Raw genomic sequence first — 19,361 nt, forward strand, 5'->3', positions numbered from 1 at the left:
TTAAGTAAGTTTATTAAGAAATTATTTCTGACAATTGTAACCAAAAATCCTAACTGTATTGTATGTGTATTTTCAATAAAGATTCAATTAGTACACAACGGTACCTTAATATAGAGATGTTCCATCAAAAATTTGTGGCTTCGCAGAACAGTTACAAAACTTTATAAAAACTAAAGTTCTTAGGTTGGCAATTTCTTAAAATCCTGGGCTTTAATAAACACTGAAACCAATTCATTGATGTAGCAAATGTTTTTAAATTCGATTAGGCCCCCAAGTGAGTAATCTATGTACTTACCTCTGTACACAGTTGAATTTCGAAAGAAGTTAGGACCTTTCTATATTATGGTAACGATGTGTATATAAAAAAAAAACTACAAAACGAAAGTGTTTTATTATTATTATTCCTGTTTTATTTTACAATTTTTTAAGCACAAGAAGACTAATACATTTTGCATAAATGCTTCTGTAGTAGTTAATTATTAAAGAATGCTCGTAAATGTACAAGTATGTTTGGTATTGAGCTGACCTGAGTGCCTGCACTGCGATTTCCATGTAAATAACAAATGTATAAAAAACAAACGAGATGGGCAATTAAAATTAGCTAACACAAATATAAAACAAACATTTTCACAAACATAACATTGAAGTAGTGGACAAACAATTTTTGTTACTTATTTAAATGTATTTGTACGTAAGTTTACGTATTATTTAACATACATAAAATAATACTTTGCGTTTCGAATTTTTTCCTTGTTAAATATTTCGCTAATAATATAACAACGGTTTTTTTTTATGTACATACATATAGACAACGAAATAAATAATATTCGCAATAAAATAAATAATTTTCAATAAATCGCTCTCTTAAAATAATTTACAATCAAAAACAAAAAAAAAAAATACTAAAGCAAAATTTCGTAAATTACCTTTGGTTCGCCTACAGGCTGTTATTTTTTCTCTTTCACAACATTTTTTATATACTCTATACATTTATGCATTGCTTTCCATATATGTTTTTCCAAGATAAATTCTGCATACTTCGTTCCGCCTTTTCCTGCATACATTTTGTTAAACAATAACTTTGAAAGATTTAAATAGTGACGCTGTTGCTAGCTAAGTTTTTTTTTTATTATTTATTTATTCGTTGTTCGGCTGCTGTTGATTGGCGCAGTGGCATTTTGTTTTAATTGGACTCGGAGTGCTTCATTTCATGTTTCACACAATGCCGAAACGCATCCCAGCCCTCCGATTTGGAACTGGACTATAAAGAAAAAGAAAAAAAGTGGTTAATATTTAATTTTTGCAACTTGAATAAATCTGACATATATAGCTTAGGTAAAAAATCACTTATGCTTGAGTTTCACTTCTAGCAATTCATAAAAAAAAAATACTACGCAGTCAAATTACGAAATCCTGTCGATTCTATGCATCATAGTAGCTTTTTTCTGGAATACACACGAGGGTGGTAAACATTTCATCTAACTCAGTTTTTCATCTACCCGAGTTTTTAGGGACTTAATTTTATTTAGGAAGTTTAACGGTTACGAGGCATTTACGCGTTTAGATGAATACCCATATAGCTTAATCTTTAACAAAAAAATACAAATACAACTTTCAAGTTTTGCGCAATATTTAAAACACATTCAACAAACTTTCGTAAATATTACAAACTTTTTAATTTGATTCCTCAGCTTCAACAAAAAAAAAAAAATAAATAAATAAAATTGCCACAAATCAACGGTAAGTCCTAGCTGCTTCAAACTTGCACTTTGTTGTACTTGTAATTAAATGCGCTACAAAACTGCAAGCTTGAAATTCCGACGAAAGCTCGTTTTTTTTTAATAATGCCATTAATAACCACATTTTTATAAAAACAAGAACTACAATTATATAAAAGAAAAATAAATTGTTCAAACTTGTCAAAATGAGACACCGGGTGTAGACCTGGGTTTATCCGGTAACGCAGACCTGACTTTCGGGATAAGGCCCAAATGTTGGTATTCCAAAAGTCCAAAACTCAAAATTTTATAAAAAAAAAATATATTTATAATACAATTTATTTTGAGAACAAACTGACTTGAAACATACAGTCAGTCAATAAAGTTTAGGTACAGCAAATTTTAAAAAATAAGGACAACTGTCGACCTGGGCGCCAAATTCGAGGGGTGCAAAATTTTGAGGTGGAGTTAAATTTTTTTGCATACAATTTTCAAATGTGAAAATCTGCTATTAACATCTTATTATTCTGGTAGGATTTACTCGGCTTGAATATACATATGGGCATTTCCCAAAAAGGTAAACCGAAAATGCAAAGAAATGAATTCAAACTGAAATTATAACTTTAAATTTCGTATTCAGATGACGAAAAAAGGTTTTGAAAGCGCGAAACGGTGGAGAGAAGAACTGAAAAAAATTAAATAAAAAATTAAATTTACTATGTTTTACTAGTAAAAATATTGTATGGGGGAAAAATCTGTCACATCCGATATGTCCAGTCCATTACCAGATTTTAATTCAAAATTAAATCAACAACGAATTGCTTCTGATAAAAAATGAATTTAAATTTAAAAAAATTTTAACTCGCTGCAATACCATTATATCGGACATAAATGGATTGGAGCCTTATGAAGAGTTGAAACAATTACGGCGTATTAAACATACACCCATCAACGGCCATTGGAGGTTCTTCAATTTATCGTCAATAAAAATGTCATCGATGTCTTTCCTTAGGCGCCTGTCACACCATCAAAACGGATCGCGATCCTGGATCGTACCGTGTAGCATTAATAAATAAATAAATATTTTGAAATCCATCAATATGGATGACGATCCAAATATCGCGATCCGTACTGATGGTCTAATGTTTGGATTTCATTCAGGATTTTGTGGACTTTGCCAGTGACTGTTGCTAGCGGGGAGCAAAGTTTTTCGAAATTGAAGCTCATCCAGACGTACTTAAGATAACGATGGCCCAAGAAAAATTGAACGCTTTATATATTTTATCTAACGAAAACGAGATTGCCACTCAGATTCACTTGTCCAAAACATCGACAAATTTGTTCAAGCTAAAGCACGCAAAGTAAACATTTTGTAATTGATACTTGAAAATTTTGATTATAACAAAAATTAAATATTCTTAAATTTCGACTATTTTGACAATACATTGATATATCCTATAAGAAAAAGAAACCGAGGTGCAAAAATTATCATCAAAGCGCGCCTCGTTCCATTTACGCCCCGGGCGTAATGAAAATCTGCAGATCAAAGAGAAGAAGTAAACACAACAAATTTCTTCTAGAAAAATATAATTTTTAACCTATGGAAAAGCACGAACCCTCCTTTGCATTAAAAAAAAAAAAAAACGTAATCTAACCGCTAAAATTGGATTACTATTTTTCCGATCAAATTTAATCGTTTTTTATGATTTTTATTTTTTTAAGAAATTTTTGATTTCATATAGAACCACCATTTTTTACATCATAAACAATAGGTTCGTTCGCGTAGCTGTTAATTGTTCATGTTTAACCAAAACTTACAAGTTTTTGCGTTCGCGTACGCAAAAAACTTGCAAAGTAGGGGAAATTGAGAGAGCAAAGTGTCATTTCATTTTGAGGGGAAGCTGCTGGTTTCTGCTGGAAAAATTTTTGCCAACAGCAATTTGCCAAGAGGAAAACAGCTGATCAAAAACAGCTGGTTGGCATTTACGCAAATCACGAAATTGAATTTGATGGTTTGGAAGTTAAAAATTACAAAATGCGACTAATTAAACTTGTAAGAAGTAAGTAGTTATTTGTTTAATCAATAAACTGTGCCAGGATACCACTTTGTAATGAGTTTTCATACGTTTTAAATTTTACACTTTTGAATGTAAACAAAAATTATATCAGCTGTTCGTCTAACTTGCAAGTTTCTGCAAATTTTCTGTTCGCGTACTATTTTGGATATTTCTCTCTTGTGAGCGAACAGATGACATTTCGCCGGAATTTGGCAGTTGGTTGGTTTCTGTTGGAGATTTTAAACGAACGCACCTAATATACATCGGTCATAAACAGGCAGCCCACATTAAACGGTTAGAATGAGTGGAAAAATAAAATTCAAAATAACGATTATTTTTGATCGTTAATGCAAAAAAAAACGATTTTGCAATGAATTAAAAAAAATCTTGATATTTAACGGTTATTTTCGGTCCCTGCCTAAAATTTAAAATTGTAACCCTCTGTAAAAAGAATTTGAGATATAATGGAAATTTTGAGGTTTAACCAACTTCTATAAATACTATCGCTTGGTCGTAGACTGGCTGAGAAGCAAATGATCCGCTAAGTTAGAAAATACGTTGACCGCTCTGGTTTTGTTGGTGGCGGCAATTCTTCATACCGCACAGTTCAGAAAATCATTTGTACCGATTATTCAACAATAGTTGATCATCATGCAAAATTAAAAAAAAATTATGTGTACTAAGAATAAAAATAGAAAAAATGGAGCAAAACAATATTATCGTAGGTATTTGAGGTTAACCAACTTTGGTTTTCTATTCAAGGTGAAACGTCTGCATTCATAAATACATATTGATACAGCTTTGGACTATTTAAAATGTTTTCAGTCCACAAGAAGATAAAAATATCAAGAATATTAACAAACAATTGAAATACTTGCCAATTTTCTTTCCGACTACGAAAAAGGAGGGAGGTTAACTATATTTTTTTATGTATGTTACCAGATAACTTTAGACCACGGGAAACGTTTTCGATAATTCCTTTTTTATCGGAAGTGTGTACCTCAAGAGTGGTACCATACTAATTCGGTTTGGTTCCGATCATTGGATCAAGAAGAATTAACGGCCGGTTTTCAATAGAAAATTGTAAAGTCAAACCTCGACGATATTTAATGTAATAGCTCCATTTCTACGCATCACCGAGCCGATTTTATCACTGTTATAACTACTGCGCATAAAAATATGCCAAAAACATTTTTCTATACTTACAAATTTTTCAAACTGATTTTTATTTGATTTTTCTGTGCATTTCTTATAGGCGCCATACACCGTGCGTCTGACTCCGTGAGTCGGCTATTAAGTGAATTCTTGTGGCATATTTTCTGGCGCTACGTTATTGAGATGAATAGGGCGATAGCCCTTCACTTAAACAACGGCTTTGGAAAGTCTCACCGAGCTCGTTAGACGAAAAAGGCCTTACATATCATGGGAAACTAGTCCATGGTCAGAGGAGTGCGGAGTCAACGTCGAACTAACAAAAACTGTTACTGAAATTGACTCTGGCGGACGAATTTAGATATTGGGAATCATTTTGAATAGGAAATTTAGCCAGAAACGGACTGTTGACAAGAGAATCAGGCAACCCTTTACTACCTCATAAGGCTACTATTTATAAAAAAATGGGGCTTAATATCACGGATAGTTCAATAAAATTTTCACAGCAGTGGTTCGGTATATTAGGTTCTACGGCGTCATAGTTTCGAGATGAAGGTGTGGCATGTATGTATGTATGCTAACTAATCGGTATCCCGACACCAAACAAACCTACGGAAACCGGGTGAATGAAAGAAGTTTCAGTCCTGCAGAAGTGTAATCCGACGGGTAAAAATAAAACTAAATTGCTGGGGAAGGCGTATGCTCACAAGATTTGCCTCTAAAACCTCACCTTACGATTGCCTGCACATTAAGCATATTTCAATCTGAACTAACAGACCGGTAACCGGTCAGCTCAGCTCTGGTTTTACAGGCTTTAATTATATTTTTGGATTGCTAAGTGGCTATTCGATTTTTCTAAAAAGCTCTGCAAAGTAGTCAAGCGCATTACAATTGACAAATAAATGCATATCGAAGGCAGTTTGGATAGCAGGCCATAAAGATATTTCGGATAACTACGATGCGAGATCATATGACCATACCTAGGCCATGATGAGCCAAGGTGTTTTGCCCCGACTTCTCGAAAAGCGTGAGTTATGCACGGCCGTCGGCCCTACCACACTACAAAATTTATCTCTGGTTACGAACTTTCTTTCCCCAAAAAGCTCCTGCTGTTGAAGCGGCAGTACTAAAGCCTGCCAAAGTAGGCTAAAGGCCGGTCCACATAGAACTTTCGCGTTGGCTTTGGCGTTAGCATTGGTTTGACAGAACGCACGTTAAAAGTATGCTTGCTACAATGAACGCTTGGCAGCGAATCCTTGGGCCACTAAATTAACATACTAACGACATATAATTAATATTTCATATCAGTAATTGCATTAAAAACGATATTTCTTGCCCGCACTTGATTAAAAAGGAAAAATATTTCACATCATTTTATTTATTTGCAACAGCTGACGAGCGACGCACGCGAAAAGTTGAGAGTTGGCCATCTTTTTGCTTTGTGTTGGCGTGAGCGTTGTCGAATTTTTGCTATGTGGACGGCTGCATTTGAATTCATGTATTCATAGTCAGCTGTTGAAGCGACGCCAACGCCAACGCAACGCCAAAGTTCTATGTGGACGGGCCTTAATGCATCAATCGTTTTCGTCAAACTCGACGACGGCCTGCCGGGGTGGCCAAGAAAGCACGCCGTTTTGGTTCGGACCAAAGTGAAAGGGGGTATAGCTGAATCGGTTTAAGTGGGCAGGTACAGAGGTGGTTGGTGTCGTTTGAGGGGACTTCACAAGCCGGACGGATGTTTGGTATGTCGAGGTCGAGTCTGAACAAATACGAGTACAGTCGACTGCAGTATTCAGCCCTTAATTGGGCCTGGGTTTCGAATGGGTCTCTAGCGACAGTTAAAGCTCTTCGTCTGCTAACAGAACTTTGAGCTACTTCAAACTTGCACTTTAGTATACTAAAATTAAATGAGCTATGGGTGGTGGTAAGGTTTGCTTGCCAACAAACGTAGTTAATTTTAAATGGTACTATAAAATGATAATAAATGCCCAGCACGGTGTGAAAAACATTAGGACCGTTCACATAGTGAAAATTTAATTCACATTCGGATATTAATTATCGAATCTGGGTGCAAAAGGTGGCAGTTAACTGCTGAATGTGAGTTAAATCTCCAATGTGAAAACGCTCCTTCCTTAGTGAAATAGTGAAAAAACATGAAGAAGAAAAACAATTGAAGAAAAAATCGTGAAAAAAGTGGAGTGTGAAACTTAAAGCAAAGAAAGCTAATAAAACGATATATAAAAATTTTGCTAGTAAATGTGGTTTTATTTGTATTAATTAATAATGAACAGAATAAACAGGAAACATAATGAATATAAAAAACGTGGAATGCTATTAGCCGCTAACAAATTTATTAAATGCCTGTGAAATCAGCAAAAAATTCAAGTTTATTTACGAGTATATTATTTATAACGATATTTTTGAACAATTAAATGAAATTGAATATATTAAACTTAGCAAATTTGTTAGAATAATGCAATGCTATAAATGATGATTAAAAATGTGTATAAATAGTAATTATGAAAGTGCACTTAAACCGTTAATTATTGCTGATTTCACGAATTGAGAGCATTTTAAGTTTTGAAATTACAAAGATGTTAATGGTTGAACAACGCAATTAGAACAAACATGTGGACAAAATATTAAAAAAAAAATATATATTAAAATAACAAAGTTAATATAAATTAAAAAAGCGAGCAAAATAAAGATAATTTGTACTGAAATTGTCGTGCACAAGTATTCGATGGCGGATGGTTCGAGCATAAAGTCATTATGAAAAACTAAACTTATTTATAAACTACATAAATCATATTGATCTCCATTGAATTGCTTCGTTGACTTAATTCAAAATAAAAATCAAAGCAAAAAAAATATTTTTTGCCTTCAAAAATTATTGAAAAAATCGCAGTCTTTGAAGTGATCTAAGTGGCGACAGGCGCGTTGGCGCCACAATGCAAACATAGGATTCGCCGCTTCGACTAATTCATCGTTAGCAACATTGTATTCAAGCACTTTGTGATGACTTACTTTAAAGCCACGATGTACACGATCCTTCATGATCGCTATAAATTCTCTGTACGACAGCATACCGTCACCATTGTCATCGAAAATTGCGAAAACTGTATCGATCAGATGTTTGCTAAGCTTGAAACCAGTGCAAATTTTTACAGCGCGCGAGAATTCACCTGAAAGGAAGAGATACTTTTTATGTTTATAAAAAAAAATGAATTTAACCGTTATTAACATACTCTGCGAGATAGCACGATCAGCCAGCGTATACATGCGCATAGCGATTGCAAAATCTTCCAGATTGTTGAGGAAACGACAAAAGTCACGAAACTCTTCGAATGTTATGCCACGCTGCACCTTAATGCGATCCATTAGACGCTCCAAATAGGCATCGTACTCTTCCGTATTGAGGTAGGTGTAACGCAGCAAAATTTTGGCAAAATCATTTTCGGTGATGGCGACATTACCCTTTGAGAATTCGCTGAACTCCAATTCCAGCACTTCTGTTTGCAAATTATCCATGAACTTGTGGAAGCCATCGTAGTTGAGATCCTGATTGCCTTTCTTGCCGAATAAATGTATTTGTAGTGTCGTATCGATGCGATGCTTGCGCTGCAGCCCTTCGTCGTCATCGATGAAGTCGTCCTGTGGAAATATGTAAATGAATACGTAGTGAGTTTGCTGAGCTAAGGAGTGAGTAGCCAAGAGAGTGAGTAGAACTTTAACAGTTGAGGTATGCACGTACATATATAAATAATCATGCAATAGTTAAGTCCCATTTTGATTTATGTTCTTTTGGTTGGTGGTTAGTCTTAATTTTTTTTTTTAAGCCTTGATACCATGCTTTACCGTTATATGCATTTAAGCAGTTTCGTGGTTAACATGAGACTCATAAAATACATACCGGTTTTTTCGGAAAAGTGAAGTGAGCGACGCTACAACAACAACAACAACACTACTTTACGCGTTTTGCGCTTTTATTTCTTCCTTATTTTTATAAATCTTTTTTACAAGGTTTGAAACTTTGATATAGATGGGTTTCGTTGTGGTATAAATTATATTTTTGTAAAACAATTGGGCAATTCACAAGGTGTTGTGAAGTTATATTTTCCTAACAAAAGTTGTGTTAAAATACGACGGTTGTGAACACCTGTTACGATTATTTATTATATCTCAGCACTTAACCTCACATAACACCGAATAAACATAGGTTGCAGAGTTGTATCGTCATGTGTTATTTTTCTTCACAAAACAATAACAACATTTTTACAACTGTCATGAAATATCATGACTTCACGACAAACACGACAAATACGACACCTTGTGAATTGCCCAAATAAATAAAAAAAATATTAAATGACCAAAACTTGTTAAGAAGATGTTTTCCTAATTATTTGGTCACCACTGCATATGACATTTTTTTTCTTGCCAAGACTGAATACAAATTATTTTTAGATCATGAAATCGAAAAGACATAAAGTAGTGAACAAATTGTCGTACTGTGTTTTCATTAAGAAATAGCAAAGCCTTGCCTTTGCCTTGCAAAGTTTTTGCCTCACATTTTTTAACCGAAATTTGCTCTTAGTTTAATATCTTAAACATATGTACACCTCTCGATTATTTTTGGCGAGTTTTTGAAATTTTTTCGTAGACTTTGCAAGGTTTTCGAACTATTAATTTTTTTTTGAAATTTTTATGCTAAATAAATCGTTTTTAAGTTTTCGGAATTTCTCGTGAACTTCGAAAGTTTCTCGGGACAGTTCACGATTGTTTTCGCGACTTCCGTGCTTCATTTTTCGATTTTTTTGGGGCACGTTTATACGGTGTTCGCATTTGGCGATTTTTCAGGCAGTTTTAGAGGTGATTAGTTGAATCAAAAGTTGGCTGCACCCCAACTTCATTGGAAGAGATTAGTTGAAAGGCTGTTCACACCAAGCGGTTTTTGCTTTCAACTAAAAGTTGCCTGTAAAATCGCCTAATGCGAACACCGTAATAGGATTTTTACGGTATTCTTGGTGCTTTAATTTTTAAGGGTTTCTTCGGCTATTTTTTAGATCTTCTCTTCGCCGTTCAGAATCTCTAATGTTATTGTTTTGGTTTTTGGAGTTTTCAGAGTTCTTCGTGTTTTACTATTCTAGATCTACTCGGGACCGTTAAGGATTTTTTGAGACTTTTAAGAATTTTTTGGTTGCCTAGTGTTAAATTTTTTGTAATTTTTTTCAAGAACGTTTAGGACTTTTTGGGGCCTTACTTTTTAGGAGGTTTTGGATTTTTTCTAGATTTTCTTATCGCCGTTCAGAACCTGTAAATTTTTTGTTTTGGATTTAGGCCTCTTCAGGATTCCTCGTGTTTTACTTTTGGAAATTGTTCAGGAATTTTTTTAGCATTCGGGTTCCTCGTGTTAAATTTACCGAAATTCAGAATCTTTAAATTTTTTGTTTTGGTTTTTGGGTTTTTTGGGATTCTTCGTGTTTTACTTTTCAGGAGTTTTTGTGGTTCTTTCTAGGATTTCTATTCACCGTTCAGAATCTTTAAATTTATTGTTGCGGTTTTCGCACCTTTTAAGTTTCTTCGTGTTTTACTTTTCGAGATCCTCGACCGTTGAGAAATTTTAGAATTTTTCTGGCTAATTCGTGTTTTATGCTTAGGGAGTTTTAGGATTTTTCTCGGCGCTTTTCCGGGAGCCTTTGGCTTTTAACATTCTCGTAATTTTTTTCGTACCATTTAGATTTATTTGGGGATTTCTTGGTATTTTCTTTAAACCTTTCTTATTCCTGTGTTGGTGTTTGTTGATTTTTCCAACAGGGTGGTAAGATGATTTATTTTGGAACGAATTTCCGACATCCCTTTTCAAGCTTGGTTTGTCTGCAAACGGGATGACGGAAATTCGTTCCAAAATAAATCATTTTCTTAATCTTCGTGTTTCATTTTACGGGAATCTAGAATTTTCAGAATTTTTGGAATATTTTTTTTGGACGCCACTTTGGGGTCCAAAGTATAAAATTCGTTCGGTCTCAAAATGTAAAAGATTTGCAAGAAGGTATATTATTTCGTGTAAAGCGTTTTCATTATTGTTTTTGTGGCGAGAGATTCGGTCCTATCTGATCTTTACGTAAGTTATAAAGCGCTTTTAAAGAAGTTATAGCACTATCTTTGCCTCAAAAACGATTTTTGAAAGATGTTTTGAACTAAACGCCCCCGAATAAGTTGTTCTAATTAAAGTCTGTAGGCTGTGCATACATATGTATGGAAGAAACATACTGTACCTGCGCTAGTTTCTCTGCTTCTTCTTTTAGTTGTTTCTTTTCTCCATCGTCCTGTACGCGTCGTTTACCCTTCCAAACTCCACTAAAAATGCGCTCCATCTATTGCAAGCGTGTAAGTTAGTGACGACATATAGATAAGCAAATTTCATGCGATTAATAAAATTTAACAGAACAACTTGAAGAACAGTAAAAAGGTTATCATGTAAGTAAAAAAAACCGGAAAGTATGTATGAATAACATAAAATAAATAACATAAATTTGGTTACTTACAAAAAATAATACATCTATACATACATAGTATAAAGTATTATAAATAAAATTAAAAAAGTCAAAGTAAAAACGAAACAACAAAACTCGTAAAAAGCGAAGGCGGCACTGTGTATTTTCATGAATATTGTATTTACTTACATTAAAATAGTCTAAGGAAGCAAAGTTTATTTTTTGAAAGTTTAGGGCTAAGCAGAACCATACAGTATAAAAGTTCAAGGTTGCGGATAAACATTTCTGGCATTTAAAAACTGAATACTAATTTTCCATTTTTTCTCTTTTTTCGTAGTGTAGGCGAAAAGATAAGATAAGATCAGTTTCAACTAAACAACGAATTATAGTATGTAAAATATGAGAATTAACAAAACGAAACATAAAAAGGGAGCAAAATTAAACACTTCCCCCGACTTACATTTACATGCTCCTTTTCATTGGTTCCTTTTTTAGTTTTCATAAAAAGTGACTCAGCTGTTTCTCTAGGCCAAATTAAACTTAACAACTAATTCGAAATAAAGTTATTAGTGAGTGGCAAAAATATTAAAAATAAATTTTACATAATTCTATCGTCGTTTAAAGTACAAAACCACGCAACTGACATTTGCTGCCAAAAATTGCAAATTTGCTTAACCAAGCTCTTGGCTCAATCCTTATCCATTCGTCCTGAAATATACTAGACAGAAATGCGATTGCTTTATAAAAAAAAAAAAACCATTTTGAAATATGAGTATTTTTAATCTCTTGAAAATAATTTATACAACCTCACATACGCGGTTTTGCATTTTGCTGATACGCGGTTTTGTACTTTAAACGACGATATGCTGCTATACAATTTATACATAAGCAAATTAAAGTAACCTATTTTCGGAGGCTCTCAGCACTTCCACTGCTGGCTATCAGAAATTTAAAAAATTACGAATTACATACAATATTGATAAGTTTTGGATTTGAATTAAATTTTTTTTTTGAATACTATATACTGATATTTTTATAATTAATTAATTTTTTAAAGTTCGAAGATGAATATGAAATGCTTACAAGTTTACGTGTCTCCTCATCGACTTTCGACCGCTTGAAGGTGCCACCCAAAATTCTTAAAATCTAAATGAAATAAAATATAAATATCAAATCAAAAGTATTTAACGTATATATAAGAACTAATAAAAAATAACATTTATAAAAAATACTTGTAATTCAAAAAAAAAAATAGTCGTAAATAATGATGCAAATTACAGGCTATGCATTATGCAACAAAAAAAAAAAATGGAAACATTTAAAAAACCATTTTGCACTACCACCGAAGATATGTAACTGTTGAACAGCATTGAGTTACGGGAACCTCTTAACACACATTTCATCGCGGAATGTACTGATATGATTTATACTCTCCACCTGCCGCAAAATTTATCTGTCGAACTATTTTCAAGTAGAAATAGCCACAAAAAGCGAGGCAAATTCAAAGCTGACCTTCAGTGTAATACCGCTAAAAAGCTCTTTGGGTTCAGTATATCGCTGAAAGAAATTTATATTGATAGCAGCTTTGACTGTCCGATGCGATGAGGCCAATCTTACGATACCTTGCCTCATACCTCATTCAAGCTTATTCTAAGCTAAACAATCTGTTTTGCAAATTTTCCTTGATGATATTTGTACGTTTGTACATTTAAAAGGCGGAAGCTCTGACCTCTACATGAATCAATTATCTATCACTGTGAACGTTTTGAACTTACTCACCACTAGAAATTCGTCCTTTTCAACGCGATGATTGGCATCTGTATCGAACATGTTAAATGCAATGCGGAAACCGGAAATAGGTTCTTTAAGAGTACAAAAACAAAAAACATGTTAAAATCATTGTTAAAAACTGTAAATAATATTTTTTTACTTACTTGTTAAAACAGATAAGAGAAAGAGATATTCTGTGTAGGAGATAATGCCTTAAATGACAAAGAAAGGAATATATGTATATACCTGGCGTTAAACAATGCAAATAGATAGCATCAAACTCAATTTAAAACAAACGCGTGTGAAGACAATGACTTTGTAATTAAAGACTATAGTACTAGTTTCTAAAAGAGGATTTCTCATTAATATCTCATTTGTTGTCACATTTACTTTACGAATTTTGTGTGACGTCAAGCAGTGCATAATTGAATTCAAGTTCTTCCATTTGATTTTATTTTTAAATTATAATAATTTTCCAATTTGCCCGTAGACTGCAGCTTAGTCTCATGCACTGGGCACTGTGTCTCACACTATCCCACGCCAATTAGTACAGCCTGAAACATGTTTAGCATACGATGGGAACAATGTGTCATGCGCACCCTTGAGTACCATCGAAGGTCACTGCCAAACATTATGCAGATCGCGATTGAACTTCCTTAGCTCCGCATTCTACTCCTCGTTGCAGAATATAGCCAATCAAAAGGTCAACAAATTACTAAGGCTCGAAAAACTGTTTATTAGAGTATAATTTAAAATCTTTGCCCTTATGCTCTAACTCTTGGCGACACTAAGAAGCAATTGTGGTTTTAGGTGAGAAATGAGTTAACCTAACTAAAAAGTATGCCAGTATTTAAAATTTAACTACATATTAATATCGTTCAAAAATACCGACTTCAAAAATTACCTCTGTCCCTTAGAGTACGGAACAACATTTTCGAGCCCTTCTTCAAAGGCGGTGTATTGTCTTTTATCACCTGCAAATCTTGGTCGCTTAAAGCACGGCGTTTCAAACGAGCTGGTAGAAGAAGATAAAAAGACAATTAATAGTGCAAAACATAATACCGAGCTATGTACGTATGTATTTTTTATAAGTATTGTTAAAGCCTCTAGTTAAGAATCTACTTACGTCTTGGCTCTTGCTCAACCACGCTATCCAAGAAATCCTGTGGCGTCATATACAATTGCCCTTGATATTCCACAGAAGAAAATTTGATGAAGCGCCGTTCGCGTGACGTCAATTTCTTCATCAAGTTGTCCTCTTCGGTCTGGAAGTAAAGAAAGTAAACTTAGCGTTGATAAAAATGTTAAAAAAGAAGAAGAGTAAATGTAAGTTCTACACATTTGGATGAAGCAGTGCAATCAATTATGTATTTGCAGACAACCAGTTTTTTTTTTCAGTTGATTAATGTTCTGGTGTAATTCTTCTGGTAACTTTATACTTTAAATTTTTGCCCAAACGTTTAAGTATTAAATCAATTTTGTAAACGGTTACAAAAATATCTGCGAAAAGGTGTTGAATTGATGAATGGCCAAGGCAGTGTGCGATAAATTTTATCTTTTGAATTCAAAAGAAAGTGCATGAAGATGTTGTAATAAATGAAAGATACAAGAGATTGCTATCTGAGATGCTGATTGTGTAGCATGGTGCAGCTGGCATGGACAACAAAAAAAGAGAAATGAAAAGGTAAATGTTAAAATTCTTTAGACAGAAATTAGACTTCAAAAGGGTTATTTTTAATCGACAATAAATTACAACAATTCCAAAACTTCCCAACGGGGCTTTTTTTCGATTTTTCTCGAAATCCTCCGAGTCACTCTCCAGAATTTCTTACGTTTTCGTGGCTATTACGCGCTTTTCAATGTTTTCTGAGTATTTTTTTTAGCCTTTTGCAAGTTTTCAGGTTTAACGAAACATTTAAATCTTAACTTTGCTTTTTATGAATGCTAAAAAATACAGACATATACTTCATTTATTAATTATTGGTTAAGCTAAGCGACAACCTTTTGTATTCAACATTTTCCCACATGCAAATGAAATATTTTCTCATTTAAAAATGATTGCCATCATTATCATTATTGTTATTGGTTGTAATAAGACCGCAGACACAATTTTCATAAATTTTTATAATATTAATAAATTTGACATAAACAGCCATTCAAAAACTGGTATGCATTTCACGGTAACACATTTTGAATGCATTACCGCACCTACAGACACAGGCATATCTACATGCATAAATATTTATGGCACAATTCATACATATGAATTAAAAAACTGACAGTCTACCATCAAAAAAAGTATCACAGACATTCCAATTCCTCAACTGCGCTATAAGAAGACATACATATGCGCATACCACCCAAGCGTTTACTTCTAAACAACATGTCACCAATAGAGCCTTGAGGTGCATGCTTTTGTGCAGGTTAAAGGTCTCAATAGCAGCACACTTGCCTGATGATATGTCTGCAAGCTCCCGTGGGAGTCAAAAGGGAGTTTAATAAATATCTCATTCATATACTTAAATATTAAATTGTATTTTTTACTATTAGAGAGATCGATGCGCTTTAAAAAAAAAACATTTCATTCATTACCATGTCGAGCTGAATTTCGTTCATGTGGCGGCTCACCTACTCTAGCTTGCTGGTGATAATTCTTTTTAATTGTCTGACATCATCCTTTGCATGGCGTTGCACAGCCAGTCACATGTATGCATATGTACATACATACATACATATTTAATATGAAATGAGTTTATGTTATGATTTTGGTTCTTTTATAGGTGGCAATTGGCAGTGGCAAGCGCGACAATCACTTCACCCGAGCAGCGTGTATTCATCATCGCCGATGGCAAGAATTGCTCTGTCTGTGTCTTGGCCACAATAGGATTTGTTAAGCTGCATTGACGCATTGTGCGAAGGACAGCTAAACAATTTAGACTCCACCTTTTGTCTTCAATTGTAAATCATTCAGAATTTAATTGCATTCAAATTTGAGTAGCATGTCTGATAATAAATAGATGATAAACATTTGCATGCATACCTACATAAAACACATAAGAGCTACATACATAAGTACATTTGTTTGCAGTCTTGCTGCTACATTTGGGACATTGTTGCAATGTCAGTTACAGAAATACGTTCATACATACATACATACTCGTACCTACCCTGAGGGAAAAATTCTATTGTCAACGCTATGTGGGTGTTATTGTAATCCCTTGTATGATTTTTGTTTGTGTGGTTATATAGTTTTGTTATGACTGATCTTGGCGGGAGTGCTATTGTTTGCCTGTTTGTCCGCCGGCAGCTTTGACATTGGGATGCCGTGGATTAAGCGCCGTCATATTTTACACACTGGGTGGCGTACACAAGAATTCAAAATGACTCAATATTCAATGCATTGTTGCAGGTCGGAACGAATCGGTAAAGTTCTGGTAACTACAATTGAAACTGTGTAGACAATTTGTAAACTTGACTTTGTCCATTATGTTCTAAGGTGATTTCACGGCTAAACAGATATAAATTTATTAGTGAACTTGATCTTTAAAGAATAATTTATTCAAATAAATGACAGTAAATAAATCTTTTTCCTTTATAAATCACTTGTACACGCATACATACATACATACATTTAGCCGTACATATTTACAAAAAAAAAAAAGCTTGTGAAAAAAGGAAAGTGAGGTAAGCAGACCAGCCTTGAGAGGGTTTTAAGATATAATTTTTAAGTAAAGTTGTTGAGCAAAGCTTTTCGACAGCTGAGTGGAAGATCGACCTATCTCGGCAGCCAGTACGAAAACACAAAAAACTTTTCAAAAACGCCCTATTTCAGAATTTGGTTGAAGAACGCCCTATTTCAGAATTCGTTTCAAAAACGCCCTATATCAGCAAATTTTCAATACATTTTGAAGTGTGATAGGGCATTTTTGAATCGAATTCTGAAATAGGGCGTTCTTCAACAAAATTCTGAAATAGGGCGTTAGTGAAAAGTTTTTTGAGATAGGGCGTTTTCGAACTGACTGCCGAGATAGGTCGATCTTCCACTCAGCAGTCGAAAATCAGATTTGGAATTAAACCTTGATTGCTGCCAACAGTTTTGGGGAATTTAGCGGGACACAAATCTTGATCATTCTGGTTATGTGGACCCCACTATCATGGGAATGAATCGTACCTAGGTTCTATCGGATGGCAGTGCAGAAATTAACCACTCGGGCAAGGCGGCCGCCGATTATAAATTCATCCTGTCCGATTCCATAAGCACCCGTGAGTGAGTCAAGTTTTCTCAACTGGGACACCCAAAGTTGACTTCGATTTCTTATATTTCATTGACACCAAAGATTTTGCGATAATTTTATTTTTTTGACGAGTTATATGCAAGCAAATTTTTATGTAGGTTTTAACACTTTCATAAGAAAAAATACTGTACCTTTGATTGACTTAAAGCTTTTTACTAAAAAAAAAAATGAACCAAGTTTAAAAAATATAATACAAACGAACTGAAAAGAAAAAAAATTTGATAATTCTAGATTTGATACTTAGTGAAAATTTTATTTTTTATTGTATTAAATTAATTTTAATTAAGAGCTCAGGTCCTATCAGAGTCGAGGCAGCAGCTAGTCTGGCTAGCTGACGGCTTCTTCATTTCCTTCGGCGGGTTGGCTATCATATAGCAAACTATCAGGAGTTTTTGGACGTAAATCGCTGAGGATGTTGAGCGAGGGTTAATTTAACTATAATTAAACCGCTGAACAAAAATTACCTTAATAAAAGTTAAATGAAGTTGAAAGGGTTATTTTGTATCTACAACTAAGCTGTAACTAATCCACGTTATTAAAATCTTTCAGTCACCCTCAGTTTTTTTTTTTGCAACAGCATTTAAGTAAAATATAATCAAATACGCTTAAAAAATTTCGTGATTTTAACAACGAACATTATTCAAACATTTACCCCTCCTACTATCATAATTGCGCATGCATACATCGTTGGAATTCAGCAACCTCGAAAAAAACTTATTTAAGCATGACTCACAACGCAGCCAAGGCCAAAATTTATGATATCGCAAAAAGCAAAATCAGCAAAGGTAAACAACTTTAAATTACGAATGAAGTTCAAAGTAAAAAGTGCAACACCCACCACCCACACACAACTTGTTGCCGCAACTTGTTGTTGTCTTCTTTTTAAACAAAACAAAAAACAGCTGACGGTTTAGAAGAAGAAAGAAGAACCACAATGTGCAAAAATGCCAAAAACGAATTTGTCCAAAAATAGAAATGATAACCGTTCAATTCCACCCGAACCTGCTTCGCCAAAAAGCATTTTCCGAAATTATCGAATTTTCCCCATGGTGAAATTATTCACCTTTATCCCGAGTTTCACCTGAAAAATTTTCATCCGTCCGTCGTGAATACACATAAGCGAAAAGTGAACAATTTCGGGCGAAAATAAAACTCATGATAAGGTTGAATGTGCCAAGAATGTGCCATCAATTTTCCCTAACTTTTTATAAAATCGAATTGCACTAATCATTTATCAACAATTTATTACAATACGTATGTACTATATTATTTATGCATTGTGGAGAGGGATTTCACACATTTTTGCAACTAAACAAACTCGCTCACCTTTCGCATTCGAATGGACGCCTCCACACGTTCCGCTTTCAAGTAATTGGCACATATCAACGCAGTCACACCGCTACCCACAACAACCAAATATTTTGTGTAATTCTTCGGCACATTTTTAGCACTATTAAATTTGTGAAAATTTCTTTGTACAGGCCGAAAACTGGTTAAATTTAATGCCCGATTTGCAAATCTACCAAAAGCAGCCATTCTGCGAAAAACCAAGCACTAAATTTGAGAAAGGTGTAGAAGGCAAAAGCTAGAAAATGCGAATGTCATGCAAATGCCAGACACAGGTAGATTTTTTTTGTTTTTTTTTTTGTTTTGTTTTGTTGTTGTGGCGTTTGACAGTGCACTACCGGAAGTACTAATGCATAAATCTGTCTGCAGGTGGCGCTGTTATTGTTGTAGGAAAATGCTCTAGCCGAATCGGTTATGGCCAGTGTTGCCGGGAGGTTTTTTAGTGATAGCCAAATTCCTTTAAAAAAATGGCTAAAAAAGAGCTAAAACAAGTCGTAGGCTAAAAAAAAAGGTAGCTATATTTTTTTA

General features: G+C 34.1%; 1 protein-coding gene across 9 annotated transcripts; it reads right to left on the minus strand.

Moving 5' to 3' along the window:
• Positions 1-387: 387 nt before the first annotated feature.
• Positions 388-19,083, minus strand: LOC118738047 (calcium uptake protein 3, mitochondrial). Of its 9 annotated transcripts, XM_036468960.1 has the most exons (11): positions 18,813-19,082; positions 14,318-14,456; positions 14,096-14,206; positions 13,356-13,403; positions 13,201-13,283; positions 12,505-12,567; positions 11,882-11,968; positions 11,203-11,301; positions 8,176-8,581; positions 7,955-8,112; positions 388-1,261 (listed from the first exon to the last, which is right to left on the minus strand). In XM_036468960.1, the coding sequence occupies exons 1-11, from the start codon at positions 19,020-19,022 to the stop codon at positions 1,184-1,186; spliced, it is 1,482 nt and encodes a 493-aa protein (XP_036324853.1). In that variant the 5' UTR covers positions 19,023-19,082; the 3' UTR covers positions 388-1,183. The 9 variants fall into 9 exon arrangements, with proteins under 9 accessions (XP_036324853.1, XP_036324901.1, XP_036324839.1 ...); XM_036469008.1 differs by lacking the exon at positions 11,882-11,968 and having other exon boundaries at positions 18,813-19,081; XM_036468946.1 differs by lacking the exon at positions 388-1,261 and having other exon boundaries at positions 7,169-8,112.
• Positions 19,084-19,361: the final 278 nt, after the last annotated feature.

Source organism: Rhagoletis pomonella, unplaced genomic scaffold (assembly GCF_013731165.1).
Source record: "Rhagoletis pomonella isolate Grant_MI unplaced genomic scaffold, Rhpom_1.0 Rhpom_scaffold_00001, whole genome shotgun sequence".
In the NCBI taxonomy this organism is placed as follows: Eukaryota; Metazoa; Arthropoda; class Insecta; order Diptera; family Tephritidae; genus Rhagoletis; species Rhagoletis pomonella.